At 41.0% G+C, this 23,358-nt stretch overlaps 1 protein-coding gene across 1 annotated transcript in view; it reads left to right on the top strand.

Annotated features, from left to right (window-relative positions):
* The window catches only part of LOC115380034 (ephrin type-A receptor 6-like), a 247,204-nt gene that overhangs the window by 218,453 nt on the left and 5,393 nt on the right, over positions 1–23,358 (top strand). The window contains exons 10-15 of the mRNA XM_030081062.1: positions 546–671; positions 6,202–6,387; positions 15,934–15,995; positions 17,016–17,225; positions 19,682–19,831; positions 22,636–22,829. Of these exons, the coding sequence (XP_029936922.1) occupies positions 546–671; positions 6,202–6,387; positions 15,934–15,995; positions 17,016–17,225; positions 19,682–19,831; positions 22,636–22,829 (928 nt within the window). The remainder of the gene's footprint in view (positions 1–545; positions 672–6,201; positions 6,388–15,933; positions 15,996–17,015; positions 17,226–19,681; positions 19,832–22,635; positions 22,830–23,358) is intronic.

The following is a 23,358-nucleotide window of genomic DNA, read 5'->3' as shown; positions in this document are numbered from 1 at the left end:
TGCGATTCATTTTCATTATGGACCGCAACAGGCATATGGTTCTTCATACCCTTGGCATCACACACCATTTCTCGGGACTTTTTGGTGTTAATCTGTAATTAGTGGTTATCACTTCAGTCAAGCAATAGTGTCAGAGCCAGCTCACACTTATTATCTCTCATCTGAGTGATCATAGCAGTGTCTGTAATGGTACAGTGGGAGAAGTAGTATCAACAGAAGCAAGACTTATATGTTTTTGAACTTAGAATTGATCATCTTTTAGTTCCATTACTTGTTCATTGTCCTCCTTATGTAAGGGAGAATGTATGAAAGGTGCTGTGTTTTGTTTTTTCCCACATATTCTCTTACAACTTACATCCGTTTTCTCACTATGATGCACAGCACACTATGAGTTTACACCATAAATCATTGCTGTCAGCCTCAAACGACGGTAAACTGAACTTAGGTGGGTTTACCCTTTACCACATCCCTTGTCACGATATGAAAAATCTCTCTTTCACTCACACACACCTTTTGTTCTTCTAATATTCTCTCCATCTCCCCAGTCCCATTCCCTGGGATAAAGACCTACGTGGACCCCGATACTTATGAAGACCCCACCCAGGCCATTCACGAGTTCACCAAGGAGATCGACCCTTCCCGGATACGCATCGAGAGAGTAATCGGAGCCGGTAAAACACACAGACACACATCCATTTGCTTACCAAGGTACTTCCAGCAAAAGTGCAATATATCCTACCTCAGCGGAGAGCTCAGAAGCAAGAACCACAGCAGCAGAAAAGCAGCAGCACTGGGTGGGCACGTGTGACAGAAACCTTGACTTATATGTCCAATTTTGCTGTACTGGGAGGTGGCTGTAGATGAAAATACGTGCTGCATTAATTTCAATAGTTGACATGAAGAAAAACGTCACAGAAAGATAAAAATGAGTGTTCAGTGCTTTATACCAGTGGTTTTCAATGTGGGTTCCCTGAGGATCTCCAAGGGGCTCCTCTGCAAAATGAGGAATAGTTTAATTTCACTGCAGTTTAATTCACTAGAAAATGCAGAAAATGTATGAGGGATCGTTTTAAAATGCTTCCCTGGTTCAATCTCACCACAACTTGTTAGTGTTCAAGTAAGGCGTGTAAACAGTTAAACCCTTTGAAAACCTTTGATTTCTCTCAAAAACATGAGGAATAAAGGCAATGAGCAAAAATAATAGGAACATTAGTGAAAATACAATAGAAAAAAAAGCGAAAATTTGCAACAATTACAAAAACATTTTTATTAGCATTACTATTATTATTATTAGTAGTAGTAATAGTAGTAGTAGTAGTTGCAATATTCTTATTCTTATTATTATTAAATTACAAGGAAACTACATTTCTACTTATTAAAATAATGAATTTAAATTCCACATCAGTGATGCTGGACTGATGTCAGTTTTCATTCAAACAGTTGAGAAAACTCTTTATACTTTTATAATCAAAATGAATCTAAAATGCCCCCCTAAAGTGGATTGCCTGAATGGCTTCTATGCCAAATGTGGTCTTTTCTTGTAGGCTGGCATTTTACCACTACCTATTATCAAAAAAAAAAAAAAAAAAGGGTTGTCAACAATGCGACCTTTCACCCTGTCACTGATAAGCCAGCAGGTTTGGTTCCTGGCTGTTACTGACACAGCAGGAAGCAAAAATCAAACTGCTGCTGCTAAGTCAGGGTGAAAAGTTTCTGCTGTGTGTACACTGACAGGAAAAGTGTTTCCATCTTCCAGGGCAAGTGCCTTCACTGATTTGTACTGCTTACCCATGTGGGCAAAAGACACACGTTTCATAATAGTTATAATAACACTCAAATCAGTCAAACAGTCAAATCAATTTTATTTGTACGTATCACAAGTTGCAAATCTTGAACAGCATCCTCTGTCCTAAGACCCCCCCTGTTGCTCCCCCTAAGAAACCTCACGGGGAGCAACAGAGGAGGGATCCCTCCCCAGGACGGGCAGATGTGCAGTGGATGTTGAGTACTCAGAATAGAACACAAGTAACATTACAGCCCCTTGGCCCTCCATGGCACGTGGCTCCACACCCGTGCATTACAGCATTGAAACATGGTAACCATATTACGATGGGTTTATAAGATATAGAAATATTTTGATGGGGAGGATGCCAAGCGGTGGCAGGTGCCGCTGGAACAGCCCAGGACCTGAGCCACGCGACCACCGTCACCATGGAGACCACACAGAAGAACAGCGCAACACTGTTCTTAAATGTGCAATAGCAGAGAATCTTTTGTCACTCCCCATATATAATTGCCATGATAATTGCCTCCACTCAAACATATACCATGAAGAGGACTTATTTTCAGTCTCACAGTAGCTCACTGTCATTCTCTCTGTGTAGACTGTAGCAATATGAAAGCTTTAACAGGTTTAGAGAACAAAAGACAGTCTAAGAATAGAGTCTAGGCTCATTTTTTTAGCCGGTGCAAAGAGAGAATTTTCTAAAGTTGAACTAATCTAAAAGGCATGGGCGCTGATTATAGATGTGAATTGCAACACTGCCCCCAGGTGGCACATAGTGGGGCCTGCTGCTCTGGGGTAGGCTGCCTAGGCTGTTTGTGAATGTTTGTGTGTGTTTGTGTGTGTGTGTCACAGTCATTATCATAGGACTCAAACTAAAATTAAAAAGAAAACAAAACAAAAACTCATATACAAATATATATGAGTAAGAGTTTTTATTTGAGTTTATTAGGGTGACAGTTGAGGAGCCAGATCCATAAAAGCCTGTGTTGTAGACATGTCAGTCATTGTGAGATTGAGGTGCACAAGGATAATTAGCCATACATGGTGGCTGACATATGCCTAATATGCCTGCTGTGCATGTAAACAGCTGTTTGCTGCTCCTCTGGTCTTAAGAAATGACATGGAAAAGACAGCTGGGGAAGAGGCACAATTACACCAAAGGTCAGAGTGAAATGATGGCTGGTGAGGTTCACTTACTTTGCTTGTAGACCTTAGCACTGGCATCACCAGCAAGACAAAATAGAACGGAAAAAAGTGACGTGAAGTCATTGATTTGGTTGGTTTTGAAATGTGGGCACTGGAATAGTTAAAAAAAGCAATGGGGCAACAACAAGCAAGAAGAAGCATTGTGCACAATGTATGTCTTTGAGCTCCAGGTGGAGGTGTGGACCCCAGATTTCCCTAAAACGTGCACGCGTCTATCAGTAGGGTCTCTTTTTATTCTTCTTGAACCACCTTTTTATTTGTGTAGAGGTCACCACCTTTTTAGTCTATATAATAATAAGGTAAAGCTTCAGTATTTTGCAAAAATTGATCGGCCTTTACTGGAATAAGTAATATCAGGAAAAAGCAAACAAGCTCACATAATGGCTTTAGTAACAAAAAATAAAGAAGCAGTGTTTCCTCTGTAGGACTATTCATTTAGCAGTGGCACACCATCACAGCAAGGAAGTTAATGCCACTGCAAGAAAATATGTGAAATGAAAGTAAACATTGTAATTGTGTCTTTTATCTCAAACTAAAAAAGTGTAGTCAGGTGAGTATAGTCGAGAAATGTTAGGGTAAACCCAGGTGTTACTGGTGACTGACTTAATGCCTTAATGACATTAAGGTTCTGTTTCATTTCCGTGGAGCAGAGTCTTTCCAGTGAGCCAGCATGAGCAACACCACAACCCTAGCTGTGGAACACACCATTAATTAAAGTTAGTCACACACGTTTGTGTGTAGCTGCTATTTCATGTCAACATGGCTGCTGTGAAAAGGGTTTGTTGTGCTACAGGCTAGTGCATCCCCCTCAAACTCATTTGCACCCTCTCGCGAAGCATCGCTGTTTCCCTACATACATTCCACTAAGAAACACAAAACTCTTAAAAACTTAAAACTTAATATGTCCCTAGGTTTATCTTAGATTCCACCTCAACACACATAACACTCCTTATTAAGACTGAACTACTTAATTCTAGTCAAATTGAAGGAGAAAATTTAGACGATGCACAAAATCTCCTCATTCATGCACAAATCACATCTTTTGACCTCTCAAAAAACTCAAAGTGTATTTCCAAAATCAATGTCAGGAAGTGATTTTGATCATTAAAAGCAGTGAAACTGTCTTAATCCACACACAGAGCTTCTCCTGGACACCTTTTCAGGTCCAGTTAAATTAAAGGACCTGTTTCCCAGTGTCTCACTCTCTGTTTGAACACCTTTATTTTCTTAACCTTCCTCATACATTCCTTTTAACTTAAACGCCCAGCCTCTCTCGTCAAATGAAAGAGTTGAAAGGCCCCAATAATAGTGACCTGTCACATATATCGCTCACTCTAACTCTAACTATTCTGCTGGTGTTGAAAGCTTTTACAGCCATATTGTCTCGGCTGTCTATAACTCGGACACACTTTACATTTCAAGTGAGGTGTAATTCTCATTTATACCACCTAACCTACCCATTATTATTTTATAAAAGAGCACTAAGCTAAAATGTATGACCTCTGCTGCTGTCAGTTCATTTTGTTTGCCATGTGGGAGCTGAATGAACAACAGGAATGAAAGGTGTGAAGACCGACCAGACCTGTGAGACTGCACTGTTTGGCATCATTTTCATTCATTGCAGGTCCATGTATTCCCCACCAGGCCTGTTCATATAATCCAAATTACATTATGAAATTGACAAATTAGGTTCAGAGATTTACAAGCCTACTCAACTGTCAGTCTTATGCAAGTTTTATAGTTTTTTAAGAACTGGAAAAACTGAACACAGTACATAAGGATTTTCATGGTGCTGGGGAGTCCACCACTGATCTCAGCATGAAAAAAGTCCAAGGGGGGACATATTTATAGGAATAATAAATATGACCCACTGCTGAAGGTGACTTGTCATTGGGCTATTGGGTTAGAGATTAATTATTACGAAAAGAAATACCTCCACCACCATATATATGTATATCCATTGTACACCTTAAGAGTCTTACAGGGCCGGGGACGTGGTGTTTGTTCAGTCTCCCTTTGATGACAATGGTTCAGCTTATGTTTTTGTCATTGACTGACTTGTCAGATGGCAATTCCATATTTGCAAAGCAACTGTTGCAATTCTGTATCCGCCAATCCACCAATGTTCCTGCCTGAGAAGATATTCACTTATATTAGTGAAGCTTAACACTCAACCTCTTGGCTTGATGATTGTATATGTACAGCAGACGCTCATGCCTCTGTGGATAATATAGACCTGCACTACAGGATGGCCACGGCTGATCATATATCAATTGTTATTTCTTTAAATGTTGAGAGTAGACCAGTGCTGGCCATTATTGGTAAAGATGCTAATACAGGGAAGCTGGACAACTAATGAAGGAGCATATTAACAGATACTCTACCTTAACTGACATTTTGTTAAATTATATTGTATATGATCATCATAATATCATCATCAACCTTTATTTAACCAGGGAAGAGTCAATTTAGAGCTATTTAGAGCACTCTTTTACAACGATTCCCTGATAATATACAATTATGGAGCAAAAGCTATAATATAAGCAATAAAAAAAAAAAAGAGTGAAAGGCAATGACATACATAATTAACTAGAAAAGTGCAGTTTGTGGAGAAACTGCGTGGGCAAGCTGGAAGCTGCTGAAATGAGAGCTAAAAGCTGCCGGCTGGGTGCTGTGATGTTTAGGGTGCTTGCTAGAGTAGCGGTGGTAGAAGGGGTTGAGGCAGTTGAAGCACTGCTAAAGCTAAAAGTTAAAGGGGGTTGAAGTACTTGAAGTAGTACTAAATGTAGTAATACTTCAGTTACAGTAAAGCTGAATGTGTAAAAGTTGAAGTAGAAAGAGGACAAATGCTTGGAAGAGCGCAAACTGCATTTTGAGTACAACAGAAGTCAAAGTGAACGCAGATTAGATGAAATTGTGTTGTCAAACTGTTTACAAATAGTTATACAGGAGACAAGTGATGAGCAGGATTTTATACAGCTGAAAACAAGCACATGGTTGAATGAAGAAAGAAGGAGAGAGTTAAAAAGACACAAGGCTGAGTCTGAGAAGTGCAAACTGTTTAATGCCGACTAAGTAATTAATTTCTGCTGGAAAGAAGTTGCATTGAATGAACTGAACAAAAGACGGTTTAGAAGCTTGACTTGAAGTTTCTGTGTTTGTTTGTGTGTGTGTGTGTGTGTGTGTGTGTGTGTGTGTGCGCTTTGCAGGTGAGTTTGGCGAGGTGTGCAGTGGTCGCCTGCGCACTCCAGGGAAGAAGGAGATCGCCGTGGCCATAAAGACGTTAAAGGGCGGCTATGTGGAGCGGCAGAGGCGGGACTTCCTGCGAGAGGCGTCAATCATGGGCCAGTTTGACCACCCCAACATCATCAGGCTGGAGGGCGTGGTCACGAAAAGTAAGAGCGACTGTATTAGTTGTAGTTTCACTGATTTCAATTCGGAGATGTGTTGGTGGAGCAGCATCACACTGCGCTGATGTGTCGGAGAGAGGATTTTCATGAGGTCCTGGTGGAACTGTCATGTGTGAAGTGCCTGTGGTAGTTACTTTTATAGACCAGCTGATGAGCCTTAAGTCCTGCTAATGCTGCTTTTCACTGCAGCTCCATTGGAAGACTGCTTTTCCACTCCACACTGCTCTTCGATTCAAGTCCCCATGAAGTGACCTCACATGACTTCTACTTCCCGTAAAACAGAGGGCATTAAATGGTGACATCATCCGACACTAGTGGGTGTACATTAAAATATCAACCAATAAAACCTTCACAAAGCAACCTCATCCACCTATCCCTTAAAATAAAATTTGGCTTCCCTTCCAAATAGATATCCTGTTGGTTTGCACTTGTGAATGATCCTTCCCTGCACCATGTCCCGCCCAAACATCAAATCAACAAAGAGTCCATTTCATGGGGTCTTTAGGAAGTTTTTGTCTGTATCAGAAGATTAATTTGAGGTTCTCTGATTTTCTGAAAGCAGGATTTGATATTTTGAAAAAACACCAGAGCACAGCAGTGAGACGCATCAGTGCAACCAAGTGTTTGTTAAATTCAGATCAGTGGTTGCATGGGACAGACAACGAACAGATGGACGGAGAGCGATCCACTGTCCCATGGACAGAAACCCAGAACAAACACAAAGGCATCATGTTGATTTGAGGTTTCACTTGTATGGTAATTTTTGGTCTTCAAAAGTAGATGTGTGTTTGGACATCATGGGTTGATGAGCAAGTAAATACCTTTGTACTTCGGCTCCGACTCCAGTTTTATATTTAGATTTGCAGGGACCAAAGGATTTGAAGTGGTGCCTCTGTGGGAGCCTCGTGAACAACACAAATTGGTGCTGCAGCAGTGTGTGTGCATGTGTGCGTGTGTGTTTATGTGTCCTGGTCTCTTTTGATCAGGAATGCACAGCATGTGTTACGGTTTCCACAAATTTAATATGTGTTCTGTATGTTTGTATGTGTGTGCATGTGTTTGTGTGTATGTGTGTGTGCGTGCCCAGTGTGCACGGCTCCGTGAGTGCTAAAGTCACTTCTTTGCGCAGGCATATATGCACCATCATCCACACAAGGTTAGTGTGTGTGTGTAGACTTGTTAACGAGCTCTGTTTTACGGGGCTCACCCAGCGCAACATATGGTTGTTTTTACAGAGGGTGTATAAAGTGAGACAGGGCTGTGAATATAAATGTGTCCCCTGAAGACTCATAGCCCTCTCCCTGAATCTAGATAGAGGACACTCCTCAGCTCTGACCCCACCGACTGGATTCCAGCAGCATGGCTTTTGAAGGCTGATACCGATACTGACATGACTGGATCAGAGCTGCCGACGGCCGATAGTTTGCAGTAACAGGTTTCATTGTCAGTTTGACCCACTGACACCTGAAAGTGTCTCCTGCAGCACACTGGGATGATTTCACTGGTCACACATCTGAGCTAATGCCAAGGCTAATCCTAATGATACTAATTCTAATACCTGCACTAATACTAATACTAAAACTACCACTACTACTACTACTACTACTACTACTACTAATAATAATAATAATAATAATAATGACAGAATTATTAGCTGTGGTCAGGGAGGAGGTCTTTTAGTACTTGTCAAATACTCAATTCTGATTGGCCAGTGAGCACTTTTTAGGGTTACTGAGTCAGTTCTGAATACCAGGAGGCTGTTTTACAGTTCATCGAATCACCTGGCAGTCAAGACGTCCCGCTCGCTTTGGTGATGCCTAACAGAATTCAGTGGTGACACCTTCTGGCAAAAAGATGTTAACTACCTGGTTACTGCTGGCTGTTTTCGGGGCAGAAGCTTGTAAATGTCTTTACTTTTCTTTAAATTACGTTTAACCCTTTGAAACTCAGGAGTCTCTATTTTTTTTTTTTTTTTTTTTTTTTAAAGGTTTTGTATCACCGTCTGAACAAATTCTTTTTATCTATTATTCTTTTTATTTTATTTTATTTCTTTTTTTTCGGCTGCAGTAAATTTGATAACATTTTTACAGACTTTTCAGTTTTTTTTATTTATTTATTTACAATTTTAATGCCCATTTTCCAATCAAATTTAAATACACCATTACAAATAAAAATTTATTGTAATTCTTACTTTTTTTTTCTTGCTAATCTTCAGGTGATTCCTTGCTAATTTCCAAATCACCTTTTTTCTATGTTACAGGAAATCAAGTAAATTTTCTCAGGTTTCGAACAGTTAATAAAATTAATTTAAATAAATATTTTGAATACTTTGTGTCAACTGAATGTCTGGTAAGTGGCTGTGCAATAAGCAGCATCAGTCACATCAGTCCATCCATCTATCAGGCTGTTTAGGAATTGCTTTGACATCATGTCACAATCTGGTCAAAACGCACCAACATGGATGACAGCGGGACTTTTTGCCGGAGGCTGAACGGATGATGACATCTCCGACATTTCCAAAAAGTTTAGCCGCTCCGCACCTCTCTGTCCATCAAAACTGACTCAAATCCAACAGAGACGGACACGTCTTTGACAAACAGACACTCCTCGCTGAAAAACAATTAGAACCAGACACTGACAGACAGACACGACGGATCAGCGTGGCCACAGCCTTACATGACCGCTTACCTTACACACACAGCACTGGGGCACGAACACACTTTACTGCAGGAGCAGAGAGAGACAGGCCAGGTTTATTTGTCTTATATTTTAATAATCAGGTGGGATTAAAAGACAGTTAGTCAACCAAGCAAGCCATTTCCCCATGGCTGCCGATCCAACAGCGTATACACATATACACATGCACACCCACCCACACAAACACGTACAGCGCACTGTAGTTCAATGCACAGCAGCACTCCCTGCATCGTATAGGAGACATTTATTAAAACATCCTTCTTGTGTGTGCCTGTTTTCCTCTCCGTCTTTCACTCCCTCCATCTGTTGTTCTTCTTCAGAGACTAATTAAGGAGAGTATTGTGCTGTGACTGACTGCTATACCTGCACCGGCATAACAGGTGACACATTAGGCTCTGGTAAACAGGTGCGCTTGGTTTCGTTCACGCACTGCACTGCAGATCCATATATTGTCTCCAGACCTTGCTAATTAGTTCAGGAAAGCCAAGCTTGATCATGTCATTTACCACAGTCTAATGAGACTTGTCAGAAGAAGTGTCATTAAGTTTTTGTAGGTATGTCAATAATGTCAGTTTTACATTGTATATTGACTTTTGCATATTTAAAGGACCATCCCAGTGATTTTGCCTGTTTACCGTAATATCTATAAAATGTATATACTTGATGTTTCTGCTCACCTTTTCCAAAAGCAAGCAGTCATTTTTTTTTTGTTTTGTTTTGTTTTTTTGCTAGACAGTGAGGACTTATATTTTAATTCACATTGTAAAAATGCCCCTTGCTTATACACCTAAAAGATCCTTTTCAGTGTAGGTTTTCAGCCTCACAGCACACACGCTGTTTGTGTGTCTGTTTTACATCTAGGGCATTAGCACACAAAATTAATAGGAGTCTTTCCTATCATAAATTACAGTTTTACTCGTTCATTCAGCAGCAAATAGATCGTACAACCATGACAGTGTCCTCTCTGGGGTCAGTCGCTCTCACCTCCTGTCTAATCTCTGCTCTAATCAGATTTTGTAGTCCCTGACACAGTCACTCACATCAGGTCTTCCTTGTTACCTGCCTGTTGGGTCAATTAGCCTAAATTACGAGGATATGGTGAGGTGTGATACAAAATTGATGTTGCTTTAGTAAGCGTGTGAGACAGCAATCACATGATTCAAATCGCTGATATTCCTGGCATTAAGTTGTGAAATGTTTATTATTTTTTTTCTTTCATTCAGCAGCAGGGTTTCTTACTTTTAGTTAACATGAAGCCTCTTGTCAGTGTTTCTCCGCGACTTCAAACTGCCAAACAAGACAGCGTGATATTCAGAAATGCAAACAAGCTACAGAAAATGCATGCCTCGATTCTTAGATTAGGCTTCTTTGACTTCCATAGTAAAGTCAGTGAGTAGGAAGTGCACTGATTATCTGATGGAAAGTTTATTTTTCTGTGAAAACCCCAGAACTGGAATGCATCAATTCAGTAAATAGTGGCCCAGCTTATTCAAGACTGTGCTCCAGCAGTGTGAAGCAGGTTACACCCTGCATTCCAAAGTGCTATTCATGTGTTTGCCCAAAAATGGGTCCTGGTCCCGGGTGGAGTACCTGCTTCATGGCTCGGATATTCCACCGTGAGCCACAACCCCCTGGACCATCTGCATGGGCCTGCTGGGAATGCTGGTGGCATCATGGGACTACAACATATAACCTTACTTCAAGGCATCTTAATGTACCTAGAAAACAACATCTAAAAAAATTTAAATATGTAACTTTAAAGTGACCCAAATGAGCCTTGAACACAACACCCCAGTTCTCCAGAATATACTAAATAGGCTAGAACATGTCACCTTAAAGTAGTCAGAACATCCTTGAGGACTAAGAATGCAATGCCATAAAGGGCCAAGTGAAACTGAAGGAACATTCAGCCTACTTCGAAAATGGAGTTGGGAAAAATATCACCTTATGTGCCTGCAAAGCAACGTCCTTAAACGGGCTTTCACAATTAATCCATAAAAGATCCCAACTGTTAAACCTTCACTAAGGCAGCATGACATTCAGAAATGCAAACAAGCTCAATAGTTTCCCCTCAATAGTTTTCTTCAAATCTTAGATTGAATTTCTTTGACTTCCATAGCAAAGTCAGTGAGGAGAAAGTGCCCTGATTATCTGAATGAAAGTTTCTTTTTCTTTGAGAACCTCAAAACTGGAATGCATCAGTTCCATAAGTAAGTGGTCTGTCTTATTCAGGACTATGCTCCAGCACTGTGGAGCAGATTACACTCTGCACTCCAAACTGCTATTCAAATGCATTGAAGGCAAATGCTATGAGACTTCATAGCAAGAAAGGTCAAAATGGAACATTTTGAAAAGAAAATATATTGAAAATGTCGTACCATTATTTATAGATGAAGAATGAATGATATATGTTGTAGAATGGTTTTTGCCATGGAAACAATATAGTCAAGTGGGTAAAACATTTTAATAATTTCCAGACTGGCATTTAAAGTTCAGTGTTGCGATTACGGAAAACTGTTGAAAAGCTGTGTGACACTAGCCAGGAAATCTTCCATCTCCTGTGATTTTCACACTCCCATTTGACAGTAAGTCCTCCATTATTTCTCTTTCCAGCAGTTCCAAATGTTTACAGCTCAGCAGTACACAGGCCCGGCTAGCTGCCCGCCAGCTGTAAACCAGTCAGTCTGCAACACCGCAGGGATCATCTGCAGGGAAACAGTAACATTTTTAGAAAGATATTGTGCTTGTTTGTCTTTCTAACCAATGGCTTGTATCATACATGGAGTGGCTAATCGGGAGAATTGGGACAAACCCCTGTGGGTGAGTTCGACGCGACAAGATGGAACAGTTTCATAAACTTACCAACTTGACTTCAGACATGAATCGACAGTTTTAGCTGGTTTCTCATTTTCTTTGCGAGTGCAAGGCATACACATGCGCCACAAAAATCAGCCTAAGTACAGGCATGTTGTCCTGTTGTCCTGTAGTGGAAGAAGTCTAAACCACAAGGACGGCACACATTACATTAAAATGTGATCAATCGCTTTGTGTGCAAACAATGTGACAGTCACTGGCCCAAGGACATCAGTATGATGATGATGATGATGATGATGATAAACACAGCAGAGAGGGAGTGGACCACAACTGAAGCATTTTGAAATGTTGGACATTGCGTGTCTCACAATGCAAGCAGTTGGACCCAGATGCAGACACAGGAGGCCAGGTATGAGGTTAAAGGGTCCTGGTACAAGAAAACAGGCAAAACAACGGGCAACTGGCAACAGGAGCTTAAAGTTAGAAAAGTAGTGAAGGCAAGCAGAGGATACTAGACTGGCTAGTGGCTTGAAGTGTGGACAAACGTGAATACATTAAAGACTAGAAGAAAGGAAGACAATCGAGTTAAGGTGCCAAAACTTAGTTGTGTTGGGTGTATTTTTTTCTTCTACCTATAAGCTTCTTTGTTTGAGCAACACATTTGAAATGTCAGATCTTGGCGACATTATGTTGTGTTTAAGTCAAACTGTCGCTTCGTCAATCTTGTTAAATCATTTTTAGCATCCTCTGGGTTCCATTTGTTGATGTACATTCAATGAATGAACATTCAAGTTAGTTTTAGAGCAAAACTATCTTCTGTGTCATTTATGAAAAGGATGGGTTTTTTTTTTGTTTGTTTGTTTGTTTGTCGTCATAATAATAACGCACCATTATTTTATAACATTTCATCATGTTGAATTTATATAAAGAGTTTTGCTCACAGTTTGAACAGCTACCATTACCTTCGTACATGAGGTCCACTACAGGCTGCAGCTGATCTATCGAGGACATCAACTCTCATTCATTTTGACCTGAGTCTGACCTTTATATCCTCTTTGGCCAAGCTTCCTCCTGCAGTTGAGGAGAGAGAGAGAGAGAGAAGCAGAGAGAATGAGCAGATGAGCAAGAGGGAGAGGATATAGCGAGTGAGCAGGAGAGAGCGAAATCAGAGAGCACAAAAGAAACCACACCCATGCACTCCACCGACACAGTGAGAAAGTGAAGCAGAGCAAAAGTAGCCAAGTGTAAAGATAAACAGGAGCAGTCCCCTGGCAGCGGCTGTGATAACAACATTTTTAGTGCTGCCAAAGAATTTACTGGCCTAAGTAGGACTTACTGCATTCTGAAGACAACATTAGCTATAGTAAGGCCACCAAAGTGATAGTGCACGTTGAACTGTGCAAAACTACACTGAAGGACCTTTATTTAGATTCAAGTGACAGAAAAGCATGGAATAAGTATGAACTTTGAAGATTACGTCTACGTGGCTTTCATCGTCTGCCGACTCACTGATACATCAACCCTTTACATAGCAGCCAAATTGACATGAATAGCAGTACAGGCGCTACTAATGACATTAATTAAGGTTCTGATCCATTTAGGTCTAACAGAGCCAGGGTCCTGCTGTTGTTCATGCTGCTTCAATGGAAAGGCTCTGCTAAATTAAAATAGACCAGAACCTTCATTACTAAATGCAGCCATACTGCTCTTGCAGTAGTGTGGCTGCATGGCTTTTGTTGTAGCATGTGTGCAGGCCATGACGATGATGATGATGATGGTGGTGATAACAAAAGCAGAAGAAGAAGAAACTTTATTTGTACAGCAAGCCATATGGTGCTTTCAAAATCATAGGCAGTATTTTAAAATCAATCGTAAAAGATACAGGGAATAAGTGTGATTCATAAAACTATATTCTCCCTTATTTCAGTCTGGGATAAAACCCGCACAGCATCCATACAGAATATACCCTGATGATAATGAAAAGAACTGTGTACATCGCAGTGTGCAAGAATTCAATTCCTGGACATTGTAAGAGTTAAAAAAAAAAAAAAAACATACTGAGCAATTGACTGACTTTTCTGAGTGGGAAAAGCTGCTCTACAGTTCAGCACAATTCATAATACAACCCAGATACTCGGGGGTTCTTATTACAATAAAATCTAAAATTTGACATTCGGTTCCCCAGTTATTCCCCTAATCTTCCGACTAAAATGTGCCATGACGGATTAGAGTTAGCTGAATGAGTCACTTCTAAAAGTTGAGATTTTATTGAAACAAGAGCTCCTCGGCCGACTGGATGAACGCTGAATTGTGAAAAGGCTGCTAAATATTTGCCAAAGGCCTTCAGTCATGCACTGGCAGGTGCCGGCTTCTTCTGACAAGCTAGGCCACATTAAACAGACAGATTTCTGAATGGAGTTTGAATAGAGAGACTGGCACATATCTGCACTCCACTCAGTACACAGTTCAAAGTAGAAATATATACACAGTAAGTGGTATGGAAATAAAATGAAACTCGAGTGAATTTGTGCTCCTCCACTTTGACCCAAGATATGTAGTCTGTTCAAACAAGCACTTTTTTTTTTTTTTTTTTTTGGTATTTCGTATTAAATGCTATTAATTGCTTTCTTTTGCTGAGTACTTAATGAATCCATGTGCATGTTTTTCCCCTAAACCCCTCCTCCTGCCTGACTCCTCTTCAACCAGATTCTGTGCTCCCTTCCCTCAACCCCCCCTCAAGCCCTGTCCCTCTGCACTCGACTCCTCCTAAGTCTTTAATCCATCTTCAGCCTTTTCCTTTGTACAATCCCCTCTCCCCACTAAACCTTGGCTTTTTTTTTCTCTGTCCACCTGCTCTCATCCATTCCTCCATTGTCCCTTCCCCTAGTGCAGCGATAGCAGTGGTAAGCTAATTAGGGACCAGTTTCTAATCAGACAAGGCTCAAAGAAACTGTGCATTACTGTCCACTGAATGTGAATGTTAAAGTACCATACATGTAAGCATGCAGGGGAACACACTACCACACCACCTCGTAATAGTACACAAAAAAGTACTACAAAAATACTTGAACTAACTATAGAGGATATACAAAGTAAGTTAATGAACTATAACTGTATATGTGCAGAAAGCAAAAAAGCTACATAAAAAAAGAACTGAGAAACTAAAGTTACATTACAACATGAATGACATTAAGACATTAAAAGATGAAGTATAAGGTTAAGAGTGAGTAAAAAACAAAACAGAGGAACAACTTAGCTGACTTTCAGCACTCCCCTGACCCTCAGCAGTCCCGCGTCGAGAGGAGTTTGTTTCCTTCTTGTAACGTCCGTCCTGTTAATTTAACTCCAGCAGCAGAAGGTCAAGAGGTTGCCTGATTGTTGTTTTGACTTGAGCTGGAGCCGCACACCACATCAACACTCTGTCACTGTACAACTGTCTTCCTCCACAACTTGCGTTTGCCTTTGCCTTGCATCCTTCAAGTTTTAAAGGGAGAGTTCGCCCATTTCAAACAAGCTGATTTAATTTCACTTGCCTCCTAGCTGTTATGTGGGACAGTGGTGCTGCTATCGAGCCATTCGTAGGCTTGAAGTGACTGAGGAGGCGTTTTGAAATTTCTGTGTGTGTGTGTTTGTGTGTGTGAGTGTTTACATGCACTCAAGAATCAGCAGCTTCAGTAGGAAAAAAAATATAGGTCTTTTAAAATCTGTATAGAGAACAGCGATGGGTATTTCTCGGAGAAGCCAGCTGCTATTTGTTCCTCCAGTTTTCCCACTTGGTCACGAATATGGAGTTGGCCGTATGATTGATTAGAAAAAAAAAAGATATTCGAAGAAAAATGTGTCAAAGCTATTTTATATGCAGTGGGCTGAGTTGTATACCATAATTTGTGAGTCTGACTCCAGTGTTTATGACTTCTCTCCTATTTTTCTTTTCACTCTCCCCCGTCAACCAACCAGTAAAGCAATATTATATAGAAAATAAGCTTTGGAGAAGTAAAAATTGTGTTTGTGTGCTTGCAGGCAGGCCCGTGATGATTGTGGTGGAATACATGGAGAACGGATCGCTGGATTCATTCCTGAGGGTGAGTATTGCAGTAGTCAAGGAAATTAGAAGTGCGTCTGCCCTCCATGACTGTCTTTGTGGGAAACAAATATATATCAATAATGCTAAAGAAAAAAATATATATATATATTTTCAACTCTTTTCAAAATGGGTTTATATCCCACTTTGTTAAAACAACAGTGCAGAGGACAGTAAGGCCAGCAAAAGAACTGCCTTGTTTGAAGAAGAAGGCGTCATAGAAATAAAGCAGACAAAGCAAGAAGCATAAAATAAAACAGACAAAAAAATAATCTATCGTTGCTCAAGTCCATGTAGTTTCAGTTTGTAGTCTGAGTGGTTTTATGCAGGTTAACAAAAGAGGCAGAATTGGGAGAAAAAGTAAGTATAGATGTTTGTGTATTGCGTGGAGAAAAGTTTGACCCATGTAATAAAAGAAATGGAAATGGGAAAGGGTTAGCAGCTTGTTTTTGGCTACCCTTGAAAACCCACAAAATTGACCAGATTGTTAAAAACCTAATAAAGGCCCCAATACTGATGGTATGGCTTCAGTTTAAAGGGTATGGGACATCACTAGGGGCCAAACTTAGCTATCAGTAAAAATTCTCCTTAAGTCTCCTAAAAGTCTCCCAAAACAAATAGGCAGTTTAATACTTCATCCTGTTTTGGAAGGTAAGATTAAACAGGGATAATATTATCCTGTGACATAAAATATAGTCCTGTAATCATCCTGTCAACCGAATTCTAAACAGTCTAATCTCTCTCTCAGAATCACTGAATTGGATCGCTATGCATTTCCTTGTTGCTTAAACCTTTCTCATTATCATTCTGCTGCTGTACAGTTCCTGCTATCCATCTTTATGCACCCTCTTTTTCCCTCCTCTCATTTTAATGCACAATTATACTTTATTCACTTAATAATATTGTCTGTGCTCTCAGGTTTATGCAGTGCCTCTTTTCTCTCTCAGTTCACATCTCTGTCTGTCTCTCTCTCTCTCTGTCTGTCTCTCTCTCTCTCTCTACCCCCTGCCCTCCCTGTCAGCAACATGATGGTCACTTCACAGTCATCCAGCTGGTTGGCATGCTGCGTGGCATCGCCTCAGGCATGAAGTACCTGTCAGACATGGGCTACGTTCACCGAGACCTGGCAGCTCGAAACATCCTGGTCAACAGCAACCTGGTGTGTAAGGTGTCCGACTTCGGCCTGTCCCGAGTCCTGGAGGACGACCCGGAGGCTGCCTACACCACAACGGTACACCTGACAACCCTCTAAAACCAGGCACCAGCTAATTCTGCAATCTAATGCCAGTTTTGCCAAAACTGCATTAATTCTGTTCTATTAAATACAAGTGAAATGCATCCTTACCAGGTCAGCTATGACTCACTCACTGGCTGCACAATGTTTCCCAATGAGTCGTGAGGTCTTCAGCACATTATTATAGACCCCACCAGAGTTCTGGGCAAGCTGTGCCTACCAGGGCTGTGATTGGTCATGGTTGGTCTGTTGCCCATTCACCAAAAAAGGCTTGACATAAGCCCTAACTCATCCAGAAGCCTGACTGTTAACCCTGTTTTGGGTGGCTTAGCCCTTTAACCTGAATTAATAATGATGCACATGATTTCAGTGCATTGTGATTGGAGTTTTAGTGACCCTAGTGATATTTCAGAGCGTTTTTTTCCATCCCACCAAGACTAAATCTCTGGAACGAAAACTTAATTCTTATAATTTTTACTTTTTTTTTTTTTTTTTTGGTATGAAAATTTCAAGTTTTTGAACATCTGCAAAGAAAAACAAAAAACAGAGGTTAGTATCAGACCTGCGCACGGTGGCAATTTAACAGTTTGGTCTACCTGCCACAGTGTTTGTTACTCAAATTTTACCAGCCACTCAGATTTCTTACCACTTACTTTCTGACACTTACGTTTACATTTTCATTTAATTGCTTCAGTTTCAAGTTTGTTTGTTTGTTTGTTTGTTTGTTTTTAATCCTCATGACACATGAATCAGACTGCCCAGTGTCTGAGGCATAAATCTCGTGATGCACACTGAGCATCATCCATTCACCACCTTTTCCTCTGTCCTCCTTTCACCATCTTTCATTGGATAATCTTTTTTCTTGGGTGTCTCTGCTTTGTTTTCATTGTTTGCTGCCCTCTAGCCCACATTTGGCAGGTGACGGGTGATAATTTGCCACGCAGATCCTCCCTACATCCAACAGCGACATCATGACCCTACTGAAATTTCAAAGCTCACAGCTCATCAAAAAAAAAAAAAAAAAAAAAACTTGAAAATCTGTATGACCACCAGGCAAAGTGAATGAGTGCTTGCTGGGGAATCAGGGCTACAATGAACACTTGTGCCTATTCCAGTTGGAAGGAAACAACTGTTATTCCCATTATGTCTTGTAAACCTATGTTTTGCTTGAAAGCCTAGTTTGGAGGAAAAAATGTATTGCTCTTACAGCTGCTGAAGGGGCTGCTGTTACCTCAGACTGCACCCTCATCTATAAGAGAAGAATTATTTAAACCAGCCTGTTGAAAAACACCGCTGAGGTGAAGACGGAGGTGAAGTAATTCCCTTAAAAAACAGCACCTGAGCACACAGAAATAACATGGACTCTTTAACCACACGCTGTTTCTGTTGAGCATATTCACTGCCAGTTTGACTAACTTGGCTCTAACATCCTGCTTCTGTGAAAGTAGCTGGTAGAGGTTGCATCTGGAAGTCTTGAAATCAGATGTACAGACGCTGAAATCAGGCAAACAATAGCTGTATTTCAAGAGATTTACAAAACTCGGTGCATCAAGAAGGACCAAGCCAAACAAGCTTCAGCCTTCTCCTCCCAGCCAAAACCAGCCAGTCCGCTGTGTGTCCTCTAGCTGTGACTGCAGAACTTGGTTTGCTTTTCTCTGTCTCTGTCACATCTGCCTTCCCAGTCAAAAGAAAACACAGAAGACAGGCAGATACAAATATTTGGGATATTAGTCAATATTTCTAGTTTTCTCAAAATATATAATATACAAGAATTGAATTGTTCCCCCACATTTTTATTCTTGACTAGGCAATGGAAGAGCGATCGATCTTAAGCTCAGCCAGCTCTCCAGGTGCTGTTCTGGAGGTGATTCTGACTTCTGACCTCTGTGTGAAGAAGTGTGGGGCAGCTAAAAGATGAATTTCTCCTTTGGGTGATCAATATAGTATCACTAAAAAACAGTCATCAGTCATCTTTGATGCATGAACTGGCACCGGCGATACCCTGCGGACCCTATTCTCCTCTAAAGCTCCTCAACACCACACTCAGTGCTGAGGCTGGAGACAGGACTCAGAAAAAGGCCTTCAAAGTGCTTTTAGCCCATCATGGGACACTAAAACTCTGCGGATACAGACAGAGAGCTGCTTCTGGTTTAAAACTACTGTCGTCAGATGAAATATCCCTGGGACAAGTGCTTGCGGGGTTTGAGGCTAGATTGAGATGTATGTGTTTTGATTTGACATCGGAGTTGAACATGACAGTATGGTAATGGTATACCAGGCACATAAACACTTTTATACGCTGTGGTCGTCACTGGAGCGTGACAAAGTTTTACCTGTCACACAGCAGATTTTCCGCTTCTGCTGTTTGCAGCATGTACTCAATATGCTGATCTTTATGTTTGTGTCTGGGTCTGTGTGTGTGTGTGTGTGTGTGTGTGTGTGTGTGTGAACAGGGTGGTAAGATCCCTATCCGGTGGACGGCTCCTGAGGCCATCTCATACAGGAAGTTCTCCTCAGCGAGTGATGCGTGGAGTTACGGTATCGTCATGTGGGAAGTGATGTCTTATGGGGAGCGGCCATATTGGGAGATGTCCAATCAGGATGTGAGTACTCTACTTTTCATTATGGTGGTTTATGCTGCATTCAAGTTTACCACTAGAAAATCAAACCTCACCTCAGCTTTCACCTAAAAAATCCCACTTGAAAATATTGTTCAGCCCTAATTCAAATGAACAGCATGGGAAGTGACACACACACATACAGTACAGGCCAAAAGTTTGGACACATCTTCTCATTTAATGCGTTTTCTTTATTTTCATGACTATTTACATTGTAGATTCTCACTGAAGGAATCAAAACTATGAATGAACACATGTTGAGTTATGTACTGAGTTATGTAGTTATGTACAAAAAAAGGTGAAATAACTGAAAACATGTTTTATATTCTAGTTTCTTCAAATAGCCACCCTTTGCTCTGATTACTGCTTTGCACACTCTTGGCATTCTCTCCATGAGCTTCAAGAGGTAGTCACCTGAAATGATGCATTTTTCAGGTTTCTCCAGATTAGTGTAGACTCGGCCTAAGACACTTGATCTGGTCCCTTAAAACTCTTAAAACACTAAAAACACTCCAATATTCAGACAAAAATGAGAAATTGCTCAACATATTCTCAAAGTACAATTTATCATTCCTTTTAACAGATGTAAGTAATTCTACATGCAAACTGGAGCTGTTGATTCACCTCAACAGGTTTTCAACCTTTATTTATCCAGGAAAAACGATTGAGCTCCATGCCTATACCACCCCATTCCACACATTCACCCCTCAGAGCCCCCATGACCACAATGCAGAGCCACTGAGTCAGGTGGGACATGAAGCACCTTGCTCAAGGGCACTTCAGTGGTAGTTGCTGGAGGATGGGAGAGCATGATCACTTTGCCCGTATCCTGGGGATGTGAGACTGTAACTGTCCTTCCACAAGCATGTGTCTCAAACCTCACGGCTATTGCTGCTGCAGTTGGGACTTCCCAGTTCTACTCTGCAAAGTCCACCGAGCGAATTTTGAGTTTACTGTCCATTATACTGGTTAAAGTGGTAGGCCTTTCACACCCCTGCTCGGTGTTTTCTCACATCAAAAAACAACCCGAGAGAGAGAAAAAAGGGGGTAGAAAAATGCTGGAGAGATTCACCAACAGGATGAAAAGGATGAGTGAGAGGGGAAGGAAAAGAGCAATAAAGGTGAGACAGACTTTCAGAGGACTTCGGTCCAGTAGAGGGGGGGTTAAAGCTGTGGAGTCTGAGCCTGGCTGAGCGACCCGCTGATCCCTGGACTGTGGTCAGGGATTGGCGGGGCCGTGGAGGGAGCAGATCCATCCCTCTCTCCACTGAGTGTGAAAGCCCCACCGTAATCCCCTCAACCCCTGACACACACACACATTTATACACATAAACTCACACACACATTCAGTAAGGTCTCAGGGCTAGAGGGGATTTGTGATGCTTGGGAATTGCTTAGAAGTGCTTTCTAAGGCAAAAGGCCAGCCAAGCCTCCAGCAGCCTAACGCTGTCTCATCGCGGCCTAGCTACTACTACAGCTCCCCGCAGAGACTCACAGCTTTCTACATTCCCACAGTCCCTTTAGATATGATATGTGATATTTGATATGTATGATATTTATGATATGGAAATTTACTATATGGAGGATCATCCTTATACTTAACAGTCACCTCAGATAAAGATCAACCGGGGATTATATTGGCCTGTCATATGAAACAGCCTCTTACTTGATTGATTGTATGGATTACATGTTCAAGTAAAACGTAATATTGACCAAATTCAAAACAAAGTCTCCCGCACAGGAGATCAAACAGCCAAGGAAGTCTTCCCTGGTTGTAGGAGAAAACTCGCTGTCACTGTTTTGCATCTTCAGTCCACACACAACTATTGTGAAATCTTGGAGAAATCATGAACACATATTTTGTTGCAAAAGGTGGCTGATCAATAAGATATCTTCCTCTTTAGGCATATGCAAAGCAGGTGTATGTGAACAAGGACACAGTGTCATAGATGCAACACACCGTGCACAGTTTAACATGCGTTGCTTCACATCTAAAATTACTCACAAATAAATTGTATTTCATTGTCACAATGAAACCAACTTGGTACGACTCAGACGCAGAAACCTTCATGCTCACATCCACTATTTGACCTGCACACGTTCTGTTCTGCATTCAATATACTGTTCCACTGGCCACAGATGCAAATCCCAATATTAGATTAGATTAGATTAGATTACGTTTATTGACACTGTACAGAACATACAACGAAAATCAGTTGCATTCAAGAATGGACTCTTATTACAGAATAAATAAAAGGAAAAGAATAAATAAATGCATTCATCCATCACTCATTTTTCATCTACACAGTAGACAGACCATACACTCATCGTGGCAGTGTATGCAATTTTAAAAAAAGGATAAAACAGAGGTCACAATTATTGCACATATTGTTGTGATGTGTTCTGGGGGTTTGTTTTCAGTTCAGAGTTCAATATATAAGGCCACAATGCAAGATGCAGTACAAAAGCAGGGTTATTTATCGGGTTCCATGTCCATGTGTCCATCACGCAAATGTTGAAATTTTGTCTTGGTGTGCAAGAAGATTTCAGACAAAATTGAATTTTTGAGTGTATTAGTTATCTGTTTATATATGCTGATTGAAGAAAACATGGTGACACATGTATCTACAAGACTTCCTCCATGGGTTGCATTTGGACTCAAGATGAAAGGAATTGTAACTAAATGGCAACATCTTGAGGCCATTCAGGTTGTCATTCACACAGACAGAGCCTATACATGTGTAAATCCACCCCAGGAGACCTTACATCCCATTCCTGCACCACCACAGGTGATTCTGTCTATTGAAGAGGGCTACCGGCTGCCAGCGCCAATGGGCTGCCCCGTGGCTCTGCACCAGCTGATGCTGCACTGTTGGCAGAAGGAGAGGAGTCATCGGCCCAAGTTCACCGATGTGGTTTCCTTTCTGGATAAACTGATTCGCAACCCCAGCAGCTTGCTGCCGCTGGTAGAGGACATACAGAGGTAAAGTATGGAGCCCTAGCTTAGGATGCAATCAACAGTTGTGATTAGTTCAGTGGGTCAGAGAGTTGAACTGAGGCTAGTGGAAACTAATTGAACTTTGGTAAAGCGTTGGGTTGTATAGTTCCCTGGGCGTTATATGAGTCCACATGGTGATGAAATCTCCTCATTAGCTGCTCTGTGCTCCCCTGGTCTGATAATCTACAATACCGTATTTCTATCTCTTTATTCACTTCCATAGTGTGGCAAACCTGCTCCCAAAATAACACTTGTAGTGCATATATGAAAGCAACCATAGCGAATTATGCCAATATAAAAAAACAAGCCCCAGTGCCCATTTTTTGTATATGAACAAATACTATCAGTTCATTTCTTCCTGCCATAAGGTTACTGTGTGGAAGTTTCAAGCAGACGCTACCAGCTGGAAATACTTTTCATTTAAAACAGGAAAATAACAAGAGAAGAGCTATTTAATTTCACCAAAAATGGGTACTGGGACCTGTTTTGTATGTTGGCAAAATCCAACTTGTTC

Source organism: Myripristis murdjan, chromosome 21, assembly GCF_902150065.1.
Source record: "Myripristis murdjan chromosome 21, fMyrMur1.1, whole genome shotgun sequence".
In the NCBI taxonomy this organism is placed as follows: domain Eukaryota; kingdom Metazoa; phylum Chordata; class Actinopteri; order Holocentriformes; family Holocentridae; genus Myripristis; species Myripristis murdjan.
Note: the sequence above shows the minus strand (reverse complement) of the source record. Positions and strands in the feature narration are given on the sequence as shown.